At 42.4% G+C, this 22,592-nt stretch overlaps 1 protein-coding gene across 4 annotated transcripts in view; it reads left to right on the top strand.

Moving 5' to 3' along the window:
- Positions 1 to 22,592, top strand: part of TEAD1 (TEA domain transcription factor 1) — a 163,463-nt gene that overhangs the window by 99,450 nt on the left and 41,421 nt on the right. For 2 of the 4 annotated variants that reach the window (XM_074884732.1, XM_074884735.1), the window contains exons 4-6: positions 14,903 to 14,967; positions 17,745 to 17,807; positions 17,896 to 17,958. In XM_074884732.1, the coding sequence (XP_074740833.1) occupies positions 14,903 to 14,967; positions 17,745 to 17,807; positions 17,896 to 17,958 (191 nt within the window). The remainder of the gene's footprint in view (positions 1 to 14,902; positions 14,968 to 17,744; positions 17,808 to 17,895; positions 17,959 to 22,592) is intronic. The other 2 variants (XM_074884734.1, XM_074884733.1) reach the window with 2 other exon arrangements.

Genomic DNA, 22,592 nt, shown 5'->3' on the forward strand with positions numbered 1-22,592 from the left:
TTTTCAGCACCATTGTGCTGGACCTTTGCATAAATTATGTGTTTCCTTTTTTTAAAACAAATCCAGCTGGGAACAATAGTTCACGCATAAGATTTTCTAGCTTTAATTCCCTTACCATTCTCCTAGTAAGAGTTGGAAAGGTCATTAACTGCAAGGTATTCTTTTGCACCCATTCCTACTTTAAAGCCTCATGCCTGAGCGTACAACAGTCCTAGACAGCCATAAGAGAGAGATCATTCTGCTTCAGGCTTGCAGAAGCTGTCCTGGAGGTGGTCTTTGCTTTTGAATGTCCTTTTGGCATGAGGTTGCCATCTCTGTGAACACACTGCTAGATGTGAGGGTGGTCTCCTGTGCAGTAAGTTGTCCCTGCTGCTCTCTGGTGTCCATACAGTGGGACACATCCCTCAGCTGTCTGCTGGTGTGGCAAGTTGTATTTACAGGTACAGGAGAAACTTGAACATTTTTTTTTCTTTTATCTCCTGTGTTCCTTTTAAATCTCTGTTTTCACATTCGTAGCTGTTCTGAGAAATGTCATGGCAGCAATTCTTCCACTCCTCTGACTGACGTTCTACAAGTGAAATGTTGCTGTTTGGCAGAGCCAGGTTTTCTCACTGGCAGGGTGCAGTGTGCAGTAGGGATGCAGCCCAAACTATTATTGTCGACATCAGTATGATCAGTATTAGGCCCCTGGGGAGTGCTGCAGTACAGTCTCCCATCTGGCTTAAAAAGAAAGGAAAAGAAAAGAAAAAAACAAATCCCTTAACTCCAGGCAAGGGGGCCACACGTGTTTTAATGACAGATACTTTTTAAAGCTTGTTTGCATTTGGGTGATAATGTACTTTAGTATAGTAGGGGAAATGAGAAACTTCACACATGGCGTCTGGAAATCCTTGTGGCTCACTACCCTCCTTGACAGCAATAATGTGGCTATAAATTTCCCCCAACAGAAAACATATAACTGCATCAGCCATACCAGAAACAACCTTTCATTTTCTTTTAAATGAATGTGTTGTTTTAAATCTCAGCTTTTTAATAGCTTCATATAAACATTTGTGAGCCTCTGAGGTAAGTAAGTATAGTTTTACTTCTTGTTCTTATGTCATAGAATCATAGAATAGGTTGGAAAAGATCCTTAAGATCATCAAGTCCAACTGTTAACCTAACACTACCAAGTCCAGTGGTCCTTATGGAAAATCAGCCTGTAGCTCAATTTAGTGTCTGGAGGGGTGAGTACTGGTACAGTCATACGCATCTCACAAAAGATGAAAGGGTTGTCACTCTTGCAAGCACTCTTGATAAGTCTCTGCAGCACTAATTTAATCTCTTTGTGCATGTGTTATAGCTATGCCTGATGTCAGGTGGAATTTCTTTGGCTGACTCAATGACCATTTCTTTATGTCTTTTAATAGAAAAAAGCCTAGTGTGGGCTAAAATGTTGATACTGGTGCGATTGCCAGGTTCAGGATGGATTTGCCAGTTGCCTCGGTGAAAATGCCTTCATGACCAATACATATACTGTAAAAAGATCATAATATAGTAGAGCACTTGGAAGTTTTGGTGCCAGGTGGACTTGGCAGAAGTTACACTGCCTGTGTTTTAGCAAAGCACTGGGTGACTATTTCTGTACTTGCATAGGCAAAAACTTGTGAATTAGGAAAGGGGATGCTGATCATATTGCCACTGATCTGAAATACCCTTTTGCCAAGGGGCTCATCTGAATTCAGACCAATGTAAGAAGGTCGAAACCAACTGTACATTATTTAACACTTTAACACCCTTATTCATTTGTTGGTCTCAGCCACGCACCAGTGAAGTTCAGGACCACTCACTCACTCGACACTGCAGTTCTCCATGTGTCAAGGTGCATCCATCCAGCCACCGGCCAAGTTAGAAGTAAGATGCAGGAGTGTTGTTCACTGCTTTGCCCATTAGGAAGTAGCACCTGCAAGATAACCTTCCCATGGTGTGTGTTCATTAGGGTAGAGTCTGTACGGTATGGGCTGGGCAGAAGGGCAGTGATCTTTAAAGCTGAACCAATATGGGATGGAGGGTTATCCTAGAAACAACTGAGGAAGGGGAAGGATTGGTATTACTTGTCCTTGCTGTATAAGGAGGCGGGGGGGGAGAGAGGAGAGAAGGGGGCAGTGGGGCGGGGAGAGAGAGAGAGAGAGAGAGAGAGCATGCATCGAAAGAGGGGAGAGAAAAGTGCATAAAGTGCCATCATTCAAAAGAAAAATGAAATCATTTTATGCTCTGGAGACTACAGATTACCACATCAGCAGGTTAGACTAAACAGATGATATAGTCACATGAACAAACTTAGAGCTTGGTAGGGGTAGAAATCTCTAAATAACATTAATAATTGTTGAATACAATTCCAGATCTGTGTGTATTTAAACTTCCCTTCTTTGCTGCGTGAGGCTGCCGTGCTCACAGCTCTGACCAGTGCACCCATCGTGAGTCTAGTGATGTTAGCTGTGGGGCCTGTGCTGGCACATGTGCCCCCTGACCTTGTCCTAATACCAGCGCTGGGCCCGCAGCCCCCAGCAAGGCATGTTGGAGCTGAGAAGCAAAGTCCTTCTGCTCCTCATGAAATGTCCATTGTTGCTGTCAGGACTGAAAGCCACTGGCAGCTGAGGCTGTTCAGCATGATAACCGTGCTGGCATGGACACGGGTGGAGGGGAGGCACATCAGGTAGAAAGTGGGCTTGATCTTTCACACAACTTTTTCACCATGATTTTTAGAGAACTAACCTCTATAACAGGCAAAACCTGTGAAGAGTATAGGGAATCAGCAAGGAAACACGGCAGAGCTGCAGTTGGAAGCCCAGTCTTCTCTCCCAGTCCCACATCAACGGTACTCAGCCACAAAACAACCTGACTGTAAAGTTCCTCTCCTGCTGCATCAGGCCTAAAGAAAGTGGGATTAAGGATTACGCACAAAACTGTGTCTGCACTCCATTATTCATTTATCTAAAACAAACAAAGAAAAGGTTTCCAAATGTATGCTTTTTGGATGAATGTTATGCAAAGTGAAGGCATGAGCTAGGAAGCAAAAGTAGTGATTTACCATAGAAACAAATAAGTGGTAAAAAGATGATAAATAATTGTAATTTTCTTTTGGTTCTCTGGCGTGTTCTAGCCCTTAAAAATTATTTTTAAAAGAGCCCTCCCATCACCCAAAGCAACCACTTTAAGTAAAATAATATATAATGAATATTACAAATATTAGGACTCTAATGCATTTGGTGAATACAAGAAGCAAAATTTTCTTATGATTCTCCAAAATAATTCTGCAGATTTTGAAAGGCACAAATGGGTGATTTAAATGATAATGAAATCGGCAACACAGTATTTGCACTGCTTGGGACGTATGGTGGACTGCTGAAGTTGCTGGAGGCTGTGGAGCTGGTGCAGAGGGGCAGGAAGGGTCTGGCAGGCATTTTTCACTCTGATGAATGAGTAGGTTATGAGGAACACTTCAAAATTTAAACAAAATACATTATGGTGTGGTATTATTTTATTACTCAGATCTTCATTGCTGTCTCTTGTAGCTGAGTTTCAAAATAGGCAGTGGTATCTTTCATTCTTTAACAGCCTGTTGTGTTCTCATACCTGCATTCAGGATGACATTAAGATTTCTTTTTTTCCCCTTGGGCTGGTGTCCTGGAGATCCTTCAGAATTGCAGGGATATTGTTCTCTACTTTAGCTCAAACATCAGTGACCCAGATGGGATCAGCAGGGAGGCAGAAATGGGCAACTGATATGGACAGGTTCGTATCACATCTGGAAGTATGGACAGGTCTTTCTTTAGGCTAAAAAAAGAGTTAAAGGAGTCCCAATTTTAAACATGCTTTGAGGCTGGGCTTGCAAGAAATTACTTACCCTGTAGCTAAAGTATGTTGTGGGTCTCTCTTGTGGGTTCATAACTGGAGCAAAATATTTATTGTACTGTAGCTAGAACGACATTGTTAGCTATAAAATCTCCACAAAATGTTACTTTGTGCTTGTGAAATAACTTGGAAACCAAGGTTAGTGTTGGATGTATCCCAAGCTCTTTCATATGCCGGTCAAACGTTTCTCCACTTGGCCCATCTGCTGTCAGAAGCTGTCATCTAACACAAACTGAGTCCAAATACCCGGGACATAATGCAAATTTAAATACCTCTTTGCACCTGCTGTGAAAATAAAGCATCTTAACTGCATGGGACACAGACACCAAATAATTCATAAGCTAAATAAACAGTTTTTGCAAAGAACTGCACGAAATGCCAGTGCAGGGTCTGTGGAGCTGAAAATGAAGGCAGCTCATGGGGTCCTCCCTTGCCTGCAGCTGAATGCCCCCTCCCCGGGAGCCGTATGGTGGGACCACGTCCCTGGCTGCCGGCTCTGGCATTCACTTGTTTTAGACAGCCTCTGGATCTGGCCAGAACCCCCATCACAAAGCGAGAGAAGTGACCTGCTCTTTTAAAATCTCATTATAGTAAATGCTGAGTTGAGAAATCATGTCACAGCTTTTCCTTTTTGTAATGTCATCAGTGAAAGAAATTTACCTCCTTAATGCCTCAGCTTTGCTTTCTGTTAATGCTGCTGTAGGGCATAGTGGGATATATCACCAGTCTGCAGTCTACCGTTAAAACGGGACAGGAGTTCAAAAACATATTTGGTAGTACACAGACATGTTTTTTAAAATGTGCTGGATTTTCTGGATGCTGCTTGCTGTCTGCAAATCAGATGTGTGAGCCTTGCAAAGAGGGGGACCTCCACTACTTTTACAACTCTTGTTTGACAGACAGGTCTTGGTTGCTTTCCGCAGAAGTAAGAGGAGATGGTCCATGGATGTTTCTGGAGTTTCTACATCTGTTTGCCTACTTGTGTGCACTGACTTCTTCACACAGATTTCTTTCAAAGTTATATTGTATAAACAATATAATGCTATTCTGTAAGGCAAGTCTTTCATTATGTTACTTTGTGCAGCCATTTCTGAGTCTTTTAAGTGCCATCACGGTGTGCAGTATGAATCTAGTCAAAAGAAACATGCAGTATTTCAAGCATCTTGCTCTTACTGTTTTTGAGTCACAGGCTTATACTCAGAACCTCAGTGAAGCATCAATATGCAATTTAAAGTAATTTTGGGGTCTTTTTGATCATCTCTCTCTGAACTCAAAGTACTTTTTTGGGTATAATGCAGCTTAGAAACATGTAAGCATTAAGATATACATACAGTTTAAAGTGGTTAGAACATTGTAGCTGTGTAATATTTTAATATTAAACATGGGGGGAAAAGGATACTGTTGTAGTGATAGTTAAAGTGGATTTCTTAAAGAATAAACAACAGAAAGCAAACCGACATCCAAAATTTCTCTTCTGCAAATGAGCGTTACTTAAACAATCGTAATTCCTTTAAAAATGAACTTCATTTTGCCTAAGAGACAAACAGAACTGAAACCACCTACTGAGAAATTCTATTTTGCTAATTTTTATCTATTCTAATGCAAATAGTGGTTTTAATCCCCTTAACTCATCCATCATGCATGACAGGTCAGCCAGCCCCATTGTCTGTGTATTTCAAGGATTCCTGTCCAAATCAGACTTTCTGTCAGTAGCATTGGGCAAGAGTCTTCTCCTTTCTGAACTGCTCATGTGGCTGAAAAATTGCAACTACCTTGGAAAACAACACAGCAATTACATATGCATGTGGAAGTCGCACAGGGTCTTCACAGATAGGTTATGAAGAGGTCCTGTCATAGCAGGGGGGAAAAACAAAAAAACCAGAATGTCAGATTAAGGACATCTAGGTTTTTGTATAATCTACTAAACATCTGTAGCTGATCCAGAGAGATGGCAAAGGTCAAGTTTGGGGATTTTTTTTTTTTCCTATGGGCATCTCTTTGTATTTTCTGAAGCCTAAAAAATTACTGTTTGTTTTGAAATGCATTTTTGGTTGCAGTAAAATACAGTTTATATTAAGTAGAAAATAATATAATTACAAGGGAGCAAAAAATTTCCATGTATTTTTGTAACATTTAAATTTTAATTAAATGGGGCTTAGAGTAAATTGTAAAACCCTCTTTTGTTGAGACAACTGACACTGACAAAATATTAATTAATGAATATTCAGAGAGATCTCTGGATCACTCCTCTCTCTTTGAAATATGTTCTGTCTGTATTTTTAAAAACTCAGAAGAAGAAAATTAATAAACATTGCTTATGTGGAATATTTCCCAGTATGAAGACCTGCCAAACAGAATCCAATGCATTGCATTAGTGTCAATGAAGACTTTTGAACCAGATGTGTCTATGGGTCTTTTTCGTTGTTTTCTTTAAAACCAAAGCTGGGATAAAAGCCAAAAGGTTAAGACTTGACATGAGGAGAGTATCTTTCCGTGCTACTATTAGGTCATTTCCCTTTTGCTGTATAAATTAAATTGTGGTATTGCTTCAATCTGGGATCATTTTATTGTTGTTTTTAATACAATACACAAAAAGTTCTTTTCTTTGGAAGCATCATTAAGATATAACTTCAGTGACTCATTGTAATTGTTCGCTCATTAGCATCCAAAGGGATTATTTCGGTTATTTTGTTCCTTGGATCTTTTCTTTTCCCTCTCCTCTTGGGCAACCCAGTTACAGTACACTTTGCAAGCAGTTAATTTGTGTATAATAATACTTAAGTGGCTTATTGTAATCTTGTACATGTGTGTCTGCATACACACACCCCACTCAGGCAGCCCTTATAACCCATTTTAGGAACGCTGTGGTCTTTGTCTCCTCCTGGTCCTGGCCTGGGATGGCCGCTTTTGTGCGTGGTCCCTACCTAAATTCAGAGCCAAAGTCTTGACTCTGGAAGGACTCTGTGCAGAGTTCAGCAACAAGCTCCAGCAGGTCTAAGGCACTCAGTTATTTATTTTGCCCCCACTCCATTCCCTGGGGGACTATGGGGACCTGCCTGCGTCCTCGGCTGTGGGTGAGCTGGGTAGCCACGGCCCTCTGACAAATGCCCACGCAGCGAGATGGAAATCCTGTGCTTGATGCAAGTTTGAGGATGATTATTTTCACTACAAAGCAAGTGAAAAGCAGCTCCCATTCTCTTCCATGGGGCTGAAGGAGTTATCTCCTGCCTTATACTCCCATCATTAAAGGTTGCCTAAACTGAGTGGTCCCACAGCTTTGTGGATTTGGGCTAGGGAATGGTAAAATCCCTAGATAGGGTCTCCCCTTTTTACTTTAAGGCGTTACATATACTGCTGCTTAAAGAGGAAAAAGAAAAAGAAAAAAAAAAGTGGAGGGGGGGGATCAAGGGAGTGTTTGCGTTGGCTCACTTGGCAATTAAAAATACATAAGTGAAAGAATTGCCATGAACTTGCCCAAAGGGCTATAATAAATAACATCCTGCATAACTAGTACATAAAGTGTGCTCTATGGTTTTGAATGAAATGACTGTGTGTGTTTTTAGGGTTGTTGGCTGGGGTTTTTTTCAGAATCGTAACAGTTGGAATACAAATAGGCTCATGTTTCTGTAATTGTGGTAAACATATTTTAAAAATAGCTGTTTGATCAACTGTAAATATTACCGGTTCAGAGGTTAAATTCTGTTGTTGAAGTCATTCAGGGAAATCCAGCAGAAGTGTAAATATGGCAGAAAAAGCTAAACAATATGGCAAAGGAATATTTGCTGACTTAAGAGTGCAGGATCAACACCAATATTTTTCCAGTGATGCTAAACCTCTTGTAACTGCTAAATTGGATTTGTAGTTGAATGAAGTATCAGCTGCTGTTGGACAAGCCCATAAAGGCCGGACGGCTGGCCTTTTGTAGGCAGGGCTTAAAGGACGATTGATATGTTTTAGCACTTTTGGGATTATTGTGATTAGGAGGAAGCCATTCTGAATGATAGAGAAAAGGGTGTAAAAAACACAGTCCACAGCTGGTAAGCAGCATGTGTTTGCTATAAGGAGAGGTCACGACTAGTTGATCCTGCTGGTTCTGGCATTGATTGACAGTCAAGAAAACTTGATATTATGAAGCAGACCCTTCTTCCCCCTCCACCCCCCCCCCTTTTTTTTTTTTTCTTAAAGAAGTGATGCTTCTGTTGTGTAAAGCCAAAGTGTTTTAAAAAATCTGGAACACTCACCAGTTGCAAGCTAAACATTCACGAGACACAGCTGCAAATTTGGAGTTGTTAAAATATCATCTAGAAATTAGTATTCAACCCATATCTGTGAGAACAGTAAATAGGAGTTAAAGAATTAGCTCTGGTGTTTCTCTGTTTACCTTTTTCATATGTGTTAGTCTTAACTAAAACCCTCTTTGCCATATAGTAGAAAATTTATGCTAAGTATGTGGAAATTCCAAGTTTGCTGAACTTGTTAACTCTTATGTCTCTGGTATGTCTAAGATATTTAGCAAGAAATAGTATGTGTAAAAAATATTTTACCATCTGGAAAACAGTTTTATCTTTTTATTTTTATTAAACACTTGCCCCAGAAAACATGTAGGCTATTTCATCTTATCTCCACAACCCACTTGGAAATGTAGCGCTTCTTTTTTTTTTTTTTTCTTCTTTTTTTTTTTTTTTTTTTTTTTGTGAGCAGCCATCCGAAAGCTCACAAATGCACATTTAAATAGTTGGATCTCTGACTCTTTTTAGTGGGGCTGTACCTCTTTCAAAATTTGAGTTTAGCATACCACACAGGAAAGAACACAAGCTTGCCAACTCCCGCTGAGCGTTTTTTCAAGCCTGTGAAAAGAATGAATTATTCAGCAGTAAGCATGCTTACAGCTGGCCATTTGGGAGCTTTGATGTGCGAATCAGGCGGTTGCATGAATGCCCTTATTGTCATGTTATGTGTACACAGTGTGTGAATTATTGAAAATAGTGAGGCCTGAGCCTCATCTGGTAGAGATTACAGTGCAGGCATGCTGGGTGAAGGTCTGTAATTGAAAATCCCCAGATGCTGTTTATTTGGCCTATGTCACGTGGCCTTCTGCAGAAAGCTTGTCTGAACAAAATGCTGCCCGCCTGGGAAGCGCCGCCCAGCCCCCTCCGAAGCCCTCGCAAAATCCAGTGTGTGGACGACTTAAACACCTGCCCATAATATTTTTAAAAGCTTAAATTAGATTTGCCTATAACGTTTAAATAGAGGATGCCTTACTTAAGGGTTTAAACTGCTTAGCCAGTTGTTGACTTGCAGAGCTCTTTTATCTACAAGAGGCTTTTTGTTAGCCAATTTAGCTTTAAAGCGTCTTCAGAAAGCGGCACTGGCAAATTTTAGGCAAGCTCTCCCAAAGCCGGATATTCTGCCAGCAAAACGGAGCAGAAAAGTGCTGGAGCCGAGCACCAGGGCAGAATGGCTCTTCCTCCACAGGCTGTGAGCCCAGCCACCCAAGGGCCCCGTGGCCACGTTCTGATGGAGGAGAGCGTTCAAACCAGCCCATCCCTGATGACAATGTCCACGCACAGACCCATGCGACATCAGGTGGGACATGGATCTGGCCCATGCTCAGCAGCAAGATGAAGGGCTCTCACAGGGGCTGTCCCAGGAGAGCGCTCACCTGACGTACTGCAAGCTTGTCAGCGGGCTCTTCATCAAGCATAATTACTGCTAGCTCTCAAATTTGGCCCCTGGGCACATGTGCAGCGCTTTACGATAACCAGGCTGTTATAGCAGCTTTGAGTAGAGGTGACCAGAAATGGTGTTTACCAAAACCAGCTGAAAAGCTTTGTCATGGTGAAAATACAGCCATGAGCATGACCTGGGAGATGAAATCTTTGTGCAGGTCTGTGCCCAGACTTTGAGCTCAGGATGTGAAATACCTGTTTCGAGCGACCGTCTCATAGAATTTGGAGAAAATCGTAGTCACCGTTATCTGAAAAGAATAAGCTTTTCTACTTAGTCATTACTTGAATTATTTTGCTGAGTATGAAAACTTTTTAAAATTAGCTGATCATTTTCAAATCGCTAACTGGCTTGATTTCCCGCACTTGCCTATTTTTGTCACGTTCGGATTGTGCCTATTACTGGGAGCTGGGAGGGCGGAGGTTTAATTTGTGTCATTAATGTTCTAAATAAAGGCGCCCACCCGCCGCGTGGCCGGCAGCTCCGCAGGGACATGATGCACCGGCTCACTGCCCCATTGCCAGCAGGGACCAGGTTTGAGCAGTGACGTTTGTGGCTGGGACGTGGGGAAAGGAATCTGCCGTGGCTGGGGGCACATCCACAGCTCATGTAGGTCCTGGTAGCACTGCCCGTGGTGGCCTGGTGGTTCTTGTGCAGAGGTGGTGGTGATGTTTTTGGCCCATGAAAGGGTTGCCAGTTATGCCCTCCTCACTCAGGGGTTGATTTTCATCTTTGGGGGCCTTGCCCATTTTGGGCAAGTGGGGCCAAACCCACTCTCAGCACCAAGGGTGACACCCAGGAGCCTTGTGGAGACCTCTGTGAGGACTGATGCTTGGCTGCTTTAGGCTGGTTTTGGAAATAACGCTAGCGGGGGAGGCTTCCCCACACAAGGCCCCTCTGTTAGAGCAACAACTGCCTCCCCTGGGGAGAGGCGGGTGGGAGCCTCCCCACTTTGCAGCTGCTTCTACTTATTTTGAAAAAGAAGAGCAGAAATGTCAGTCCTCCATGCTGCCTGTGAGGTGTCTGGGATCATCACGCACTCCTTTGTTTAGGGTGATGCTCCTCAGGGATGGGGCAGTAGTTTGGGAAGGCAGCTGTGTCCCCCTGGTTGACAGGAGCAGGGCTGCCCTGGGGGCCCAGCCATTCCCCCTTGGGGGCCACAGTGAGGCTTTGGCACCCGGCAAAACCTTGCAGGTTTTCTAGCATCTGCACCATTTTCTAGCTGAACCCCCTTTTTACTTTCTGCCATGATTAAAAAAGATGTTCTGTTGTGTAAAATGCTTCTTCCTCAGCATCAGTCCAGGAAGAATTATAGTTTGCAATTTCACTGACAGTACAAAAGGGCATGACAGATAAAGTCTGAATTTAAAAGGGGAAAAAAAAAAAAACCAAACCCACAAGAAGAAGCCTATATAAAATATTTGTTGTGGTCCTCTCCCGATCTCTTCAAGATCCTTGGAAAAGATTCCTGTGAGGTGAAGATGTTTCATCTGACTGGGCACTGCCCCACACCTCGCTTTGATACCTGAACCAAAACATTCAAAGTAGGAGACTGTCATAGCGGATGACAAGAAGAAGGAGCTGAACATTTACAGTTCATAAACCTGACCTCTTCTGCCAGGCAATTTTCCAGATATATATGACAGGGAGAGAGAGGGAGGGCATGTATGGAAAGTATTTCCACAGCTGAGCTCTTCTTAGAGAAAAGCAGATCTATTTATTAGTGAGCATTTTTCACCCTAAGGTTTCTAATGGCCAATTAAAGAAGTTTCCTGAGCCTCCTTTTGTTTCAGACTCTTCTTGTTCCCAAGAACAGGAAAGGGTCTTTTCAGGATTATTAAGCCTTCCTTTCTTTAAAATCCTCTCTGGGCCTTAGTTGATGGGTAGATAAGATCTTTTCTGTTTGTATCTGTCAGAGTTGGTAAAGACGACCACCTTTGTGTTTGGTAGATAACATAAAGGCTGTAAACTTTTAGTTGGGAATGTCTATCTTGTATAGGTCAGGCAGTGCTTTATGTTTGTGTTTATGGCTTTTTGATAGTCCAAAAAAGAAGTTATGTCTTTTCAGATCATTGTGGCTGGGCAGAAGGTATTTAGTGAGCCTCATGAGGCTACAATATCTCCTGCTCTAGCTAACTAAACCTGATGCATGTTTCTTTGCTGTATTGAAAACATGGCCATAAGGAAGACGTAAGACTGTTGCCTCGGCCGCTTTGCATAGTTCCTTGTAGAGTTCCTCTTCCCTGTAAGTTAAGTCAAATTATTCCACCCTGTTGACTCTTCTCAAGCTAGGCTCCAGCTAGACTTCACCTTAAGGGGAGGTGATCACTTGCAAAATCACAATCTTGTTAGTCATACCCCTGCCAGGCTAGATAGCAGCTAGAGAAGCCCACCCTTGAATCAAGCCAAAGCACTTCATGGATAGACTGGGGCTCAACTGGAGACAGCACTTGACTGGTATTTTGAATTATACAGTCTAGACTTTCAGTGCTTGGTGTTTTTTATAAAGCTGCTTCTCCTGTCAAGTGGCTGCCTGGGAATCTGAGCTTTCCTTTAAAAATAATTTTTTAGCTCTCTTGACTGGGAAGAAAACTGTGAAACCGTGAGAAGGTTTAACTCTTCCTTCCTCATCTGCAGCTGAGGGCTGCATAGGACTGCTTTAATGGGCAAGGGATGGCTGGAGTGATCTGTGCTGTGACCGTGTATCTGAAACATCTTCAGTACAGACAGAGGGACAAGAGATGGCAATGCATCCTTCATATCACTTTATAAAGTCGTTGACCCTGCAGTGTCACTGGCTGCTGAAAGGGACAACCTGACAGTGCTTTTTGCACGAAAAAACTATTCTGGGTGCTTAATGCATGCACATACTCATATATATGCAAAGAAGGTACTTTCTGGAGGGGGCACATTCCCCAATTAAATCAAAATGTGCATTCAGAAATATGACAATGTTCATACCACCTGTCATACTAGTGATTCCAGGAATACAGTCATCTCTGAATCTCACCAGGTTGCAGGGGGCTACTCTTGCAGGCAACCACCCCTTTGGGCTCCCTGTTAGCAGGTGGTGAAATGCATCTTCCTGTTTTTCTTTTAATTTTTGTGCACCTCTTTACTCTCTGCTAGCCTAGTATTCATTAAAGGGACACTGCAGAGGCAGAAAAAGTACCAGGCAAGAAGGTTTTGTAAAACTGTTGTCCAAAGCACATTTAGTATGATGTGCCATCATTGTGTATCTTTTCCTCTCCCTTCTCATTGCTGTAGCCTTAGGCTCTCAACCTCTCTGTTGGTTCCTTTCCCAAACTGTATGATATTTTTCCACTGTAGAGCTTTTCCATCTAGTATTAATGAAGAGTAGAGCAGCTCCATTTCTGTCCATGCCCAACACCTGCAAAGCGAATTTGTGGTCCTGTCACTGTGATGTAGCTGCTGTTACAGCATACGGACATAGGGAGACAGTCACCACTATGAAAACTATTTCTCCATATTGGAGGTAAATGGTTTGGATTATGAGGAGGAACATGAGAATAGACAGATACAGAGATTGAACATTCCCTAGTTTCACCACATGAATGCAAAGGCTCTTGTTCACTGCAAAGAAGTACCTTGTGGGCATGACAGGCTGCAGAACTTCTGTCCAGCCAAAAGACAAGATCTTTGCGTGAAATTAGGTAACTAGCTGCTCCTCTGTTTGCATACGGAAATCCCTCATTTGTGTGCAGAAATGTTGCTTGTTTGTGTAACTCTTTGCTCATGCAAAATTTACCTCTTGAAGTTTGTCCTGAAGAGACCTGCTGAAGAGTTACAAACCTGACATCGCCATTACAGCAGCACCGTTGCAGGAGATCTGGCACACAGTCCAGACCAAAACAAAAAGAGAATCAGAGACAACACAGCTCTACTCCGAAGCACGTTGATATTTCATATTCCAGTACCCATTTAGCAAACAAACCATGGAACAGACAGGAGCCATAAGACATTTGATACAAAGGATGTAAAATAAGGCTCAGAGTGGGAGACAGAAGAAAAAAGGTAAATGAAGGTCTAGTTTGACTAGCTGTGTTCAGTCTTCCAGTCAACAAAATGCCCTTCAGACATAGGCAGGCTACTTCAAAGCTTCCCCGTCTCTCCCCCACAACATCAGACTGAAAGAGTTTGAGTCCCTAGCTGATACAATGATTTTCTGCACTCCCCAGCTATATACTCATCCACTCTAAAATAACTCGGTGGGTGACAAGTTATTTTCTTAACCTCCCCATTTTCAGCTTGCTGCTAAATCAGTTTTCTCATTTTGTACACACAGACGGGCTGCTTATCCCCTGTGCTGAATGCAAATAACTCCATAACTTAGGACTTGTTGAACAAGTATATTTAAGTTATTACAACGCATGGAGAAGTAACATAATATGCAGTGAAAATAAACAGGGCACCACATAAAACTGTGTTATCTTCCATGTCAGCAATATTTAGGAAGGAAATTATTTGGAAAGAAAATGTTAGTTTGTATTAGGTAGCATAATGTGTGACTGAAGAAGAGTCAAATAGCCATTTTAGAAACTTGGAAATACAATACATTTCCAAGATAAATAGAGCTCTGAATAACAAACCACCGTGTTGATCGGCCTCACTGCAGCACAAACTTGGGCACCGCAGGGTGACCACTCTTGTGCGTTAGAGTTAAGGGTGTGACTGATAACCTGCCGAACTGTGATGTGTGTCAGTGGAGGAGGCAGAGTGCTTCCTGGCTGGAAGGAGAGATTTTGCTGTCTTCCTTGTAAAAATAAAACTTGGAGGAAAGCTGTTGCAAAACTGTAACATCTGGGTGATTGGCAGTTGGACTGGGGTGGCACACGACCTTCTCAAGAGCAGCTGCTCCCCCCAGCAGTGGGCCAGGGGGACAAACACCACCCGGCGCAGCTGGAAGCAAAACCAGAGGAGCCCAGGACCTTGTGTCAGAGAGATCAGCCTGGGCACCACGGCTGGCCACAGAGGTGCTTCTCTACCTGCAAACAGCTGCAGGACTTCAGTGGAAAAACACCGCACCTGGAGCCCCCTGCATAGTTTGTGTGGCACATACAATGTCTGTTAAGGAGAGAGAAGAGAAATACTGATGAACAATGAGAAAAACTGATAAACAGTTTGCAAAGGAAAAGTGAAGAATGTGTAAGAAAGCATAAGCCTCATATGCATGGAGTTCATATGTTTAAATGCGGTGTTTTGGTGGTGTTTATGGATGGGATGCTGCTTGTCCCTTATCATGAATTTTTCTTTGTTTCAGGTAGGAATGAATTGATAGCCAGATACATCAAACTTAGAACAGGGAAGACACGGACCAGGAAGCAGGTAAAATAACCCATTGGGGAAGTATGCATGACAGTGAATGACAAAACGTGGCATTTTTGGCTGCAGTGGCTGTCTGTGCTCCAGCTCTGATGAGATGATGTATTGACTTCACTGTTCAGATTAAATACATGCTGTTTAGAAAATATTTAAAACTCTGTTTTTTTATGTTGTGCATAATTTCAGTGGTGGTTTGAGGATGCATTTTTTATTAACCTGTGTGTACATGAAGCTATTATCCCCCTTATTTAGGAAAAAAATAATTCAAAAGTTGGAAGGACAAGCATAAAGCACTGTGCTTTATTTCTCTATAAGAACAATTACAGAATTTAATGATTATTTTGAGATGGTGAATAATGGAACTTCTAAAATTCCAGCCAATTTGCCTATATCATAGAGGTTATGATCCTTGGATGAGAGAGCTAAATAAATAAAAACTATCTAGCAGGACTGATCATAATCATGCTCTCAGCTCATGGGCAGTACTTGCTACAGGTTGAAAAAATAATTTAAAAATTCCCCTAAGAGCCTTCAGGCTCCTCGTCTGTGACCACGGTAAGATTTCATTCATCAAAGAGTCAGAATAAACCTGTAACCAGTCTTAAGTCTTTTTCAGATGATTATCACATAACCATTAACTTATCTCATATGACTAAATCCTTTAATTTAGAATATCCATGGTGATCAGCAGCCTCACAGAAGGCACATGCTCTGTGTAGTTTATGCAGCGGTTACTAAACCCTTGCGCTGTTTCAAAACGCTTTGCAAATGGCAGAGTCCCCTCGCTTCCTCTAATGTCAAGTGTGAGATTTTCACACACATGGATGCGGAGAAGGGCAAAGGGGAAGGCAGAGGCTCCTACACTTGCATGTGCTACGTGTGTTTTGTAGTGCAGGGAAAGGTGATGCTGAGTCAGCACACACAAAGATGGCCTGCTGCCAGTGCTTGGATTTAAAGCACTTTTTTTGCCCTGGGTGGTGTCCTTTGTCAGTTAGGAAGAAAACATATGTACAAGGGATCAAAAAAGACATGAGAAGGGAGAGAAACTGCAGCATGCGGAGAAGGAACAAACAAAAGACTGGCAAAGGAATCTGAAACAAGAGACAAAGTCCCAAGTTCTGCCCTGATTTGCCCATGCGAGCTCCAAGAGTTGGAGGTTATGCTGGGATCTTAAAATTACATCAGGAGTCAAAATGCAGACCTTGGGGCTAGATCCTTGGCCAGCATGTGCTGGTGGAGCTGTGGTGAAACCAAGAGGGCTGTGATGGCTTGTATATGGCCATGTTCTGCCTCTGTACTTGTACATCCCTCTATAGCTATTCATAAATCACTTCAGACTGTTTAGAGAAGTTTGATTGTTGTTACTTTTGAGTTTCAACTGAGCAATTAAACATTATGATTGCGCTTCTTGTATAACCTTTAACACCACTAATATCCCACTGAAAGCAAAACAAATGAACATGTGTGAAAACTTGGTCTACATGTCTGACTACAAAATTGCTTAGTAAGCAATAGTATGACTGAATTACTGCAAACTGGTTCCTGAACTGCTTCCTGAAGAAGTCTCTGAAGGTCGCCTTCAGGGGCTGTGCTCATTTCATTTATGCATTACTGTTTGCTTCCCTACTAAAAATACAGGCTTTTTGGTACTATTGTCATGGAATAATCTTATAGAGGGAGGAAATCAAGCTTTGTTTCTCCTTTTCTTCTGCTTTGTTCTTTCCCAGACAGGAATTGTAAGTAACTCAGGAAAAATGTGCAACACCTGATATGGCATGCCCTGGGTCAAGGAAGAATAAAAAATTTCTCTTTAGCAATTTTTACCATCACTGAAGGTTTTAAACCTTCACTCAGAGGACTGTAGGATGCTGAGCACTACTGAGCAATGCTGGGCAGCATCATTAAACCCCCATCATCAATAGCATGGATTTCAGTCTATGTGCCTGAGTAAACAGGAATGTGAATCTGGGCCCAGACTCTTCACTGCACCGGCAACAACTTCTGACCAATAACTGGTCTAGTGCAGGCCTGGGTTTACACAAATTTCTTACCAGAATGCAATGACATGGGCCAAACCTAGACATCACTCAAGCTGGTGTCAAGTTACTGGTCCTCACTTACATGAGTGTTTTGTGGGCAGACTTGATGCTGAGATTACCGAGGGAGCCAGCACAGGTTCAGGGACCTATGCTGTGCCAGTATTTTATTCTTTGTGCCAGAATTTAAAGCATTTCAGTGCAGTCGAAATGCAGCCTGAGGCTCCTCATTGGAGCTGCAGAACACAATAAATAATGGATAAAACTTCTCGGTGCCAAGTTATGTCTTGAGCCTAGTGGCAAATGGTCAGAGTGGGCATCTGCATCCCCAGCAGATGGGGTAGAAATCCTGTTGGCTCCCTGTGCGAGAGTGCAGGGCCTGGCCACGGATGGGATTGGTACCAAAGCACATGGGCTGCGTCCAACTGTGAACTGTGTCTTCTATCTTGTAGCTGAATGCACAAACTGGTGGGTTACCTTTTTTTTTTTTTCCCTTTTTTTTCCTTAATCAAGTCACTGCAGTGATGACCTGTATTGTTAAGCCTCGGTGCTAAGAGCTTGGTATCTGGCTGGGAATGTGGTATCTTTAACAGCAGAGCTTACTGAAGATGCAAATAACTTCCTCCCCTCAGAAAAGTTATCTCTTTTTTAAAGAAAAAAATAGACATTTTAAATTTGATTTGCTTTTTGTTTTTCTTTTGTTTGTTGTTTTTTTTTTTTTCCCTATAAACCTGAACAATGTAGGTGTCTAGTCACATACAGGTCTTAGCAAGAAAGAAAGTTCGAGAAATTCAAGCCGCCATTAAGGTACGTTTGGCTTGCCCAGTTGTAGGGGGCTTTTCATCTCCATGGTTACAGGCTTTTCCTTTGTTTCCTCCCTTCCCCTACCCTGCAGGTGTCTAGTCACATTCAGGTTCTTGCCAGAAGGAAATCTCGTGATTTTCATTCCAAGCTGAAGGTATGCGCTTTTCTGCTTTTGGGCTTGTGGTTGCTATGCCTGTCCCTTCCTCCTCCCCGCGGTGATGGGCGAGCGCCTGGTGCTGCCGTGCCTGTAACCTCGTTTTCCTGCATGTGGTAGCTGTCTGCGTCTCTTTGTGTTTAATCTCCGGTTTCTGCACTAGCATCCACATTAAAAACGTTGTTTTAACACTGTCCAAATGCAAAGTGAACTACTCTTTGTAACAGCTCGGCACCTAAACCTGATTTTTAACCTGTTAGTCAATTATTTTTTTTAACAGTTGAGTGCTAGGAGTGTATTTAAATACACGGGGTTTTTATGCAGTTGTGTAGACACTTTTTTTTTTTTGCTTTTTCCAGAGGGGTAATTGGGGTAATTGTTTTCCATTCCCAAATGTTTTTTGTCTGTGCTTTTGAAATGCTATCAAGAATACTTAAAATAGATCGCTTATTCCAAGTGCCAGAGAGCACAGTTTATCAAGATTGCTCTAACTACAAGGTGTTTCTAGAGTACATCTAGTATCACCTCAAGTTACATACTATTTACAAGATTCCCTGAAATTTAATTTTTTAAAGTAGAATATTGACATTTAATCTTTGGAGAGCCTCAATCAGAGTCCTGTTCAGGGAATATGAAGTATGTTTGCTTAATCTGATGTGATGAATTGTACATGTCCCCGTTTTCCCTGCTTTCCATAAAATATATTCTAATGCTAAAAAGAAACTCTTGGAAATGCTTAATAGGGGTTTCTTGGATTGCTTGTTTTTTCAAGTTTTCCAGCGGAGATCTTGGGACCCGTTTTGTTTTCACATTACTTAAAAGTGGAAGAGGGGGTTTTGCAATTTTTGCTGTTGATTTTTTTTCTTTTTAATAAAAAGCAAAGGAACTTGTAAATCTTTTACTTCCCTCCTTTTTTCTTTTTGTAGATTTTTTTTTTTTTCCAGATGAGAACAAATCACATTTTTGTTCTAGCTGGAAAGCAAAATGTTTCAGAAAGTAATTTCACAATGCTAAGTGGTGAGCACTGCGGATGCTTACCATGATCCTGGAACTGCAGCATATAAATAACAGCCTGGCTTTGTAACAGGCCTCCTTGACAGAAGCACTGGGTTTTTCGTCCGCAGTGGGCAGCATGCTGGCAAGCTTGTATGGCTGTTGGTGGCTGGCTTTTTAGCTGCACTGGCTGAGCAGTTGGGGTTCATAAAGAACAACTAAGACAACTTAAACATACTGCTTTTTAACCGAGGGTGCAATAATACAGAGATATGTAGCATTTTAAGCTTAAATTGTCAATCCTTGATGCCTAAAATTAAGTATGTAAATAGGTGGCCTTACTTTCAGAGGTGCTCTGCACCAGCAGCTCTCAGGGAGTTTTATAGGGCTGGTGAGCGCTCAGGGCTACAAAAATCAGGAAGCCCACTTAGATACCAAAATACAGGCCTAGGAGCCTAACAGAAATATTGGATTTACTGTTCTAAAATATTTCCCTTTCTGAATGCCCAAAATAGCTTAAAATATGAAGACACTTATAAAGCAAAAAAATATTTCTAAGTAATGCACCTGCTGTCAGATTTTTATTGAAGCTTTCCAAAGAAGCTAGCTAAACCCTAATAATATTTGAGACCTCTAGCCTATATGCCATTTGCAGTAAATAGAGGTTCAGAGGGACTTTTCATTTTAAGGAGTTGCCTGAAGAAGGAAAGATCTGTTAAGGCAACAGAATATTTTGTAAGGGCTTCAGACTTTGCTGCCCCTTCCCACTTGTCATTGGGTTGCAGCTCCCCCAGAGCTGAGTAGGAAGTGGGGGGAGCTGCCGTTTTGGTGCAAGGAATTGATTGCTTCAGGAAGAGTCTCCCACCTCCACTCCCCAGACACTCTGCAGGGGCTTTTGCTTTGACTCTCTACAACTGCAGGGTGAGGACAAAGTGCACACCAGGGACAGATGTTTGCAGCCCCTGGGTTTGCCACCCTCCAGGCATCACTGGCTGCAAAAGCTACCGCAGCCCTTCCCTGGTGGGTCTTGCTGGCCAGTGGGTCCTGGGCTGCTCCTCCTGCCCCTGCTCCTGGGTACACATGCTGCCCCCAGGATTTAGCTCCTCCAGGAGCTCTGACACAGCCCTGATGACTCTTCCATGGCCCCCAGCCTGAGGCATGCCCAGAAAGGGTTGAAGGAGCCAGGCTCTCCCCATCTCCCTCCTCTTTTTCTTGCCATTCTTGGTCTCAGCAAGCGATGTGCCATGGCACGACGTTTTCCCTCTTGCACAGGCCCCTTCCAGAGAAGTTGTAGCCTCCTACAGACCTTTTTCTCCCCACATGGAAGAGATGAACCTTCAATGCAAGAAGGTGCTGTAAGGAAGCTGCCTTTCTCATAAAGAGAGCCCTCGTTTTTTTCTGCCAGGGAGCTGCAATTACTCCCTGAAAGTGGAAGAAGCCGCTGGTTTTGGACCTGAGATAGAACCTTGCTCCTCCAGACATTTTGTTAGTGCTACTGCCCATTTTTCATATTATTCCTGTATTGAGCCATGTGTATGGTCCAGTGTCCTTTGAAAACTGCCTGAGAAGGATATTGCTGATGTGAAAGGAAGACAAGATGAATGTGTTCTGGCATCTATGAGTGTCTGTCATTTCCACGAGGGCCATTGTGGCAGCAGCCTGGACTGCCCCACCGACACATCAACATCCTCAGGAAGATGATGGGCTCTCATTCTCCTGGAGCAGGTGCTGCCCATGTTTCCTGGTGAAGGGGTGACCAAGAAGAAGATAACCAAGGGAAGCACTGCTTTCAACCCGGGCCAATCTCACCCTTTTAACAATGAACTGGTGCTTGCAATTACTTTGAAGAACCTGTGATTGGTGTCATCCAGGGGAACAGCTGCTACTTAAAAAAAACCCACATGCATCTGATGTCAAGTTTCCTACCTACAGCGTGAGGGGAAAGCACTCTGAATTAATGCAGAGATCCTTTATGCCAGTCCATAGCTACAAGTTCAGTCAGCTCTGACCCAAGGACATCTCCATCTCCCATGTTTCTTTTTCTTCGCCACCAGGCATCCTCTCTGCACACCTCCCATGTGTACACAAAGCAGGGTATTGCTGAGAAGCTGGTCGTTCCCGGTGTGCCAGCAGCACTGCTTTAGCTGAAATAATTGTGGGCAGGCTCTTGAGGATTGCAGGGGCATGGCGTGGAGGCTCTTGCCCCCAGCTGACATCTGTTGATAGCAGTTTTCTTCATAATGCCTTTTCTTATCAATCTTTTGGGATGTGGCTGATCTGTCCCATTGACCTCAGTTCCTGGTCTCTTACTTTGACGAAGGGTATAACAAATAACTCTTGTTCCCCAAGTACCTGTTGAATTTATTTTATACCAAGAGATCTTTCTGTCTTGCCTTGATCTGAATCCTGCTCATTGTGAGGAGAGGACTTGGGCAAATCTTCTTGGGTTTACCTTCTGCAAAAATCCAAATGGGTGGAAGGATTTCAACACTATCTGTGCCCATGGCATTGGATAGAGTATTATGGAAGCTTGCCTAATAGATTGGAATCTCACCTGTGTGCCATAAAGTCTGCTTAGTCCAGCAAAGTCCCTTTTCTTTGATAAACGCCTACAGTCGCTCTGGATGGGTGGATTCTTAGCCTGCAAGAAAGAGTTTTGCCCGTAAATGCTATTGCTGCATTTCAAGATCACCAGTAGAGAATGTCCCATCAGCCCTTCCAGGGATGTTCTACATTTTTGTTCTTTTTACAGCAGGAAAATACTCCTATTTTCGAGATTTTAATCTTAATTTTCTGAGGTTATTAAAATCTTCCTGAAGTTAGAGAAATTTCATCTCAAGAAAATGGAAAGAGAGGCTGAGATAAAGCTGTCCTTGGAGACAGATCTGAAAGGTGGCTCCTCTTCATGACATTTCCTCTCATGCAGTGACTGGAGGAGGCAAAGCAGAATTTTTATGCTCTAATGTTCTATTTCCATGTCAAGTACACCAGTCCATAGTGTTAGGTTACAGCATTTCCCTCCTTTGCACCGACAGGGAGCCAAAGTCACCTCTGTCCATTCAGGAGAAAAGATGGATTATAAGTTGTGCAAAATAGAGAGTAAAGGTCTTCACAGCAGGATATACATCTATCTTAGACTTTAATTTCAGATATTTTTTCATAGTGCAAGATTAATTAGACAGAGACAAAAAGAAACATTAAAATGCCTACAGTTCACATGTATTACATGTTTTAAAATCCATTATTCTGCATTCCGCATTGAGGTATAAAAAGAAAATATTGTTGTCAATTATAAAATGCTAAAGATAGCTCTATACTTTTTAAATGAACAATGATAAAAGCCTTGAAAAATTCCCTTTGATGTGAATGGAGTCTTCAGCATTTTGAAATACAATAAGATGGATTAATTGCTACTCATTAGGCAGCAAGTTGGGACAGCTTTGAATGCGCATTCTCTTCTTGGCATTAGCTATTGCCTGGCTGAAATAGCCAGCTTTTGTATTTACTCCTGTCTTCTCTAATAATAAGCAAATTGGAGATCAGGGCTAGAAACACTGAAGTGCTCTCTATCTTTTGTCCAGAACAATTGTATATTTTCATGATTTGTTTATCTTTTTTGAGCTACAGCTAATTATTGCAAA

This window comes from Strix uralensis, chromosome 15 (assembly GCF_047716275.1).
Source record: "Strix uralensis isolate ZFMK-TIS-50842 chromosome 15, bStrUra1, whole genome shotgun sequence".
In the NCBI taxonomy this organism is placed as follows: Eukaryota; Metazoa; Chordata; class Aves; order Strigiformes; family Strigidae; genus Strix; species Strix uralensis.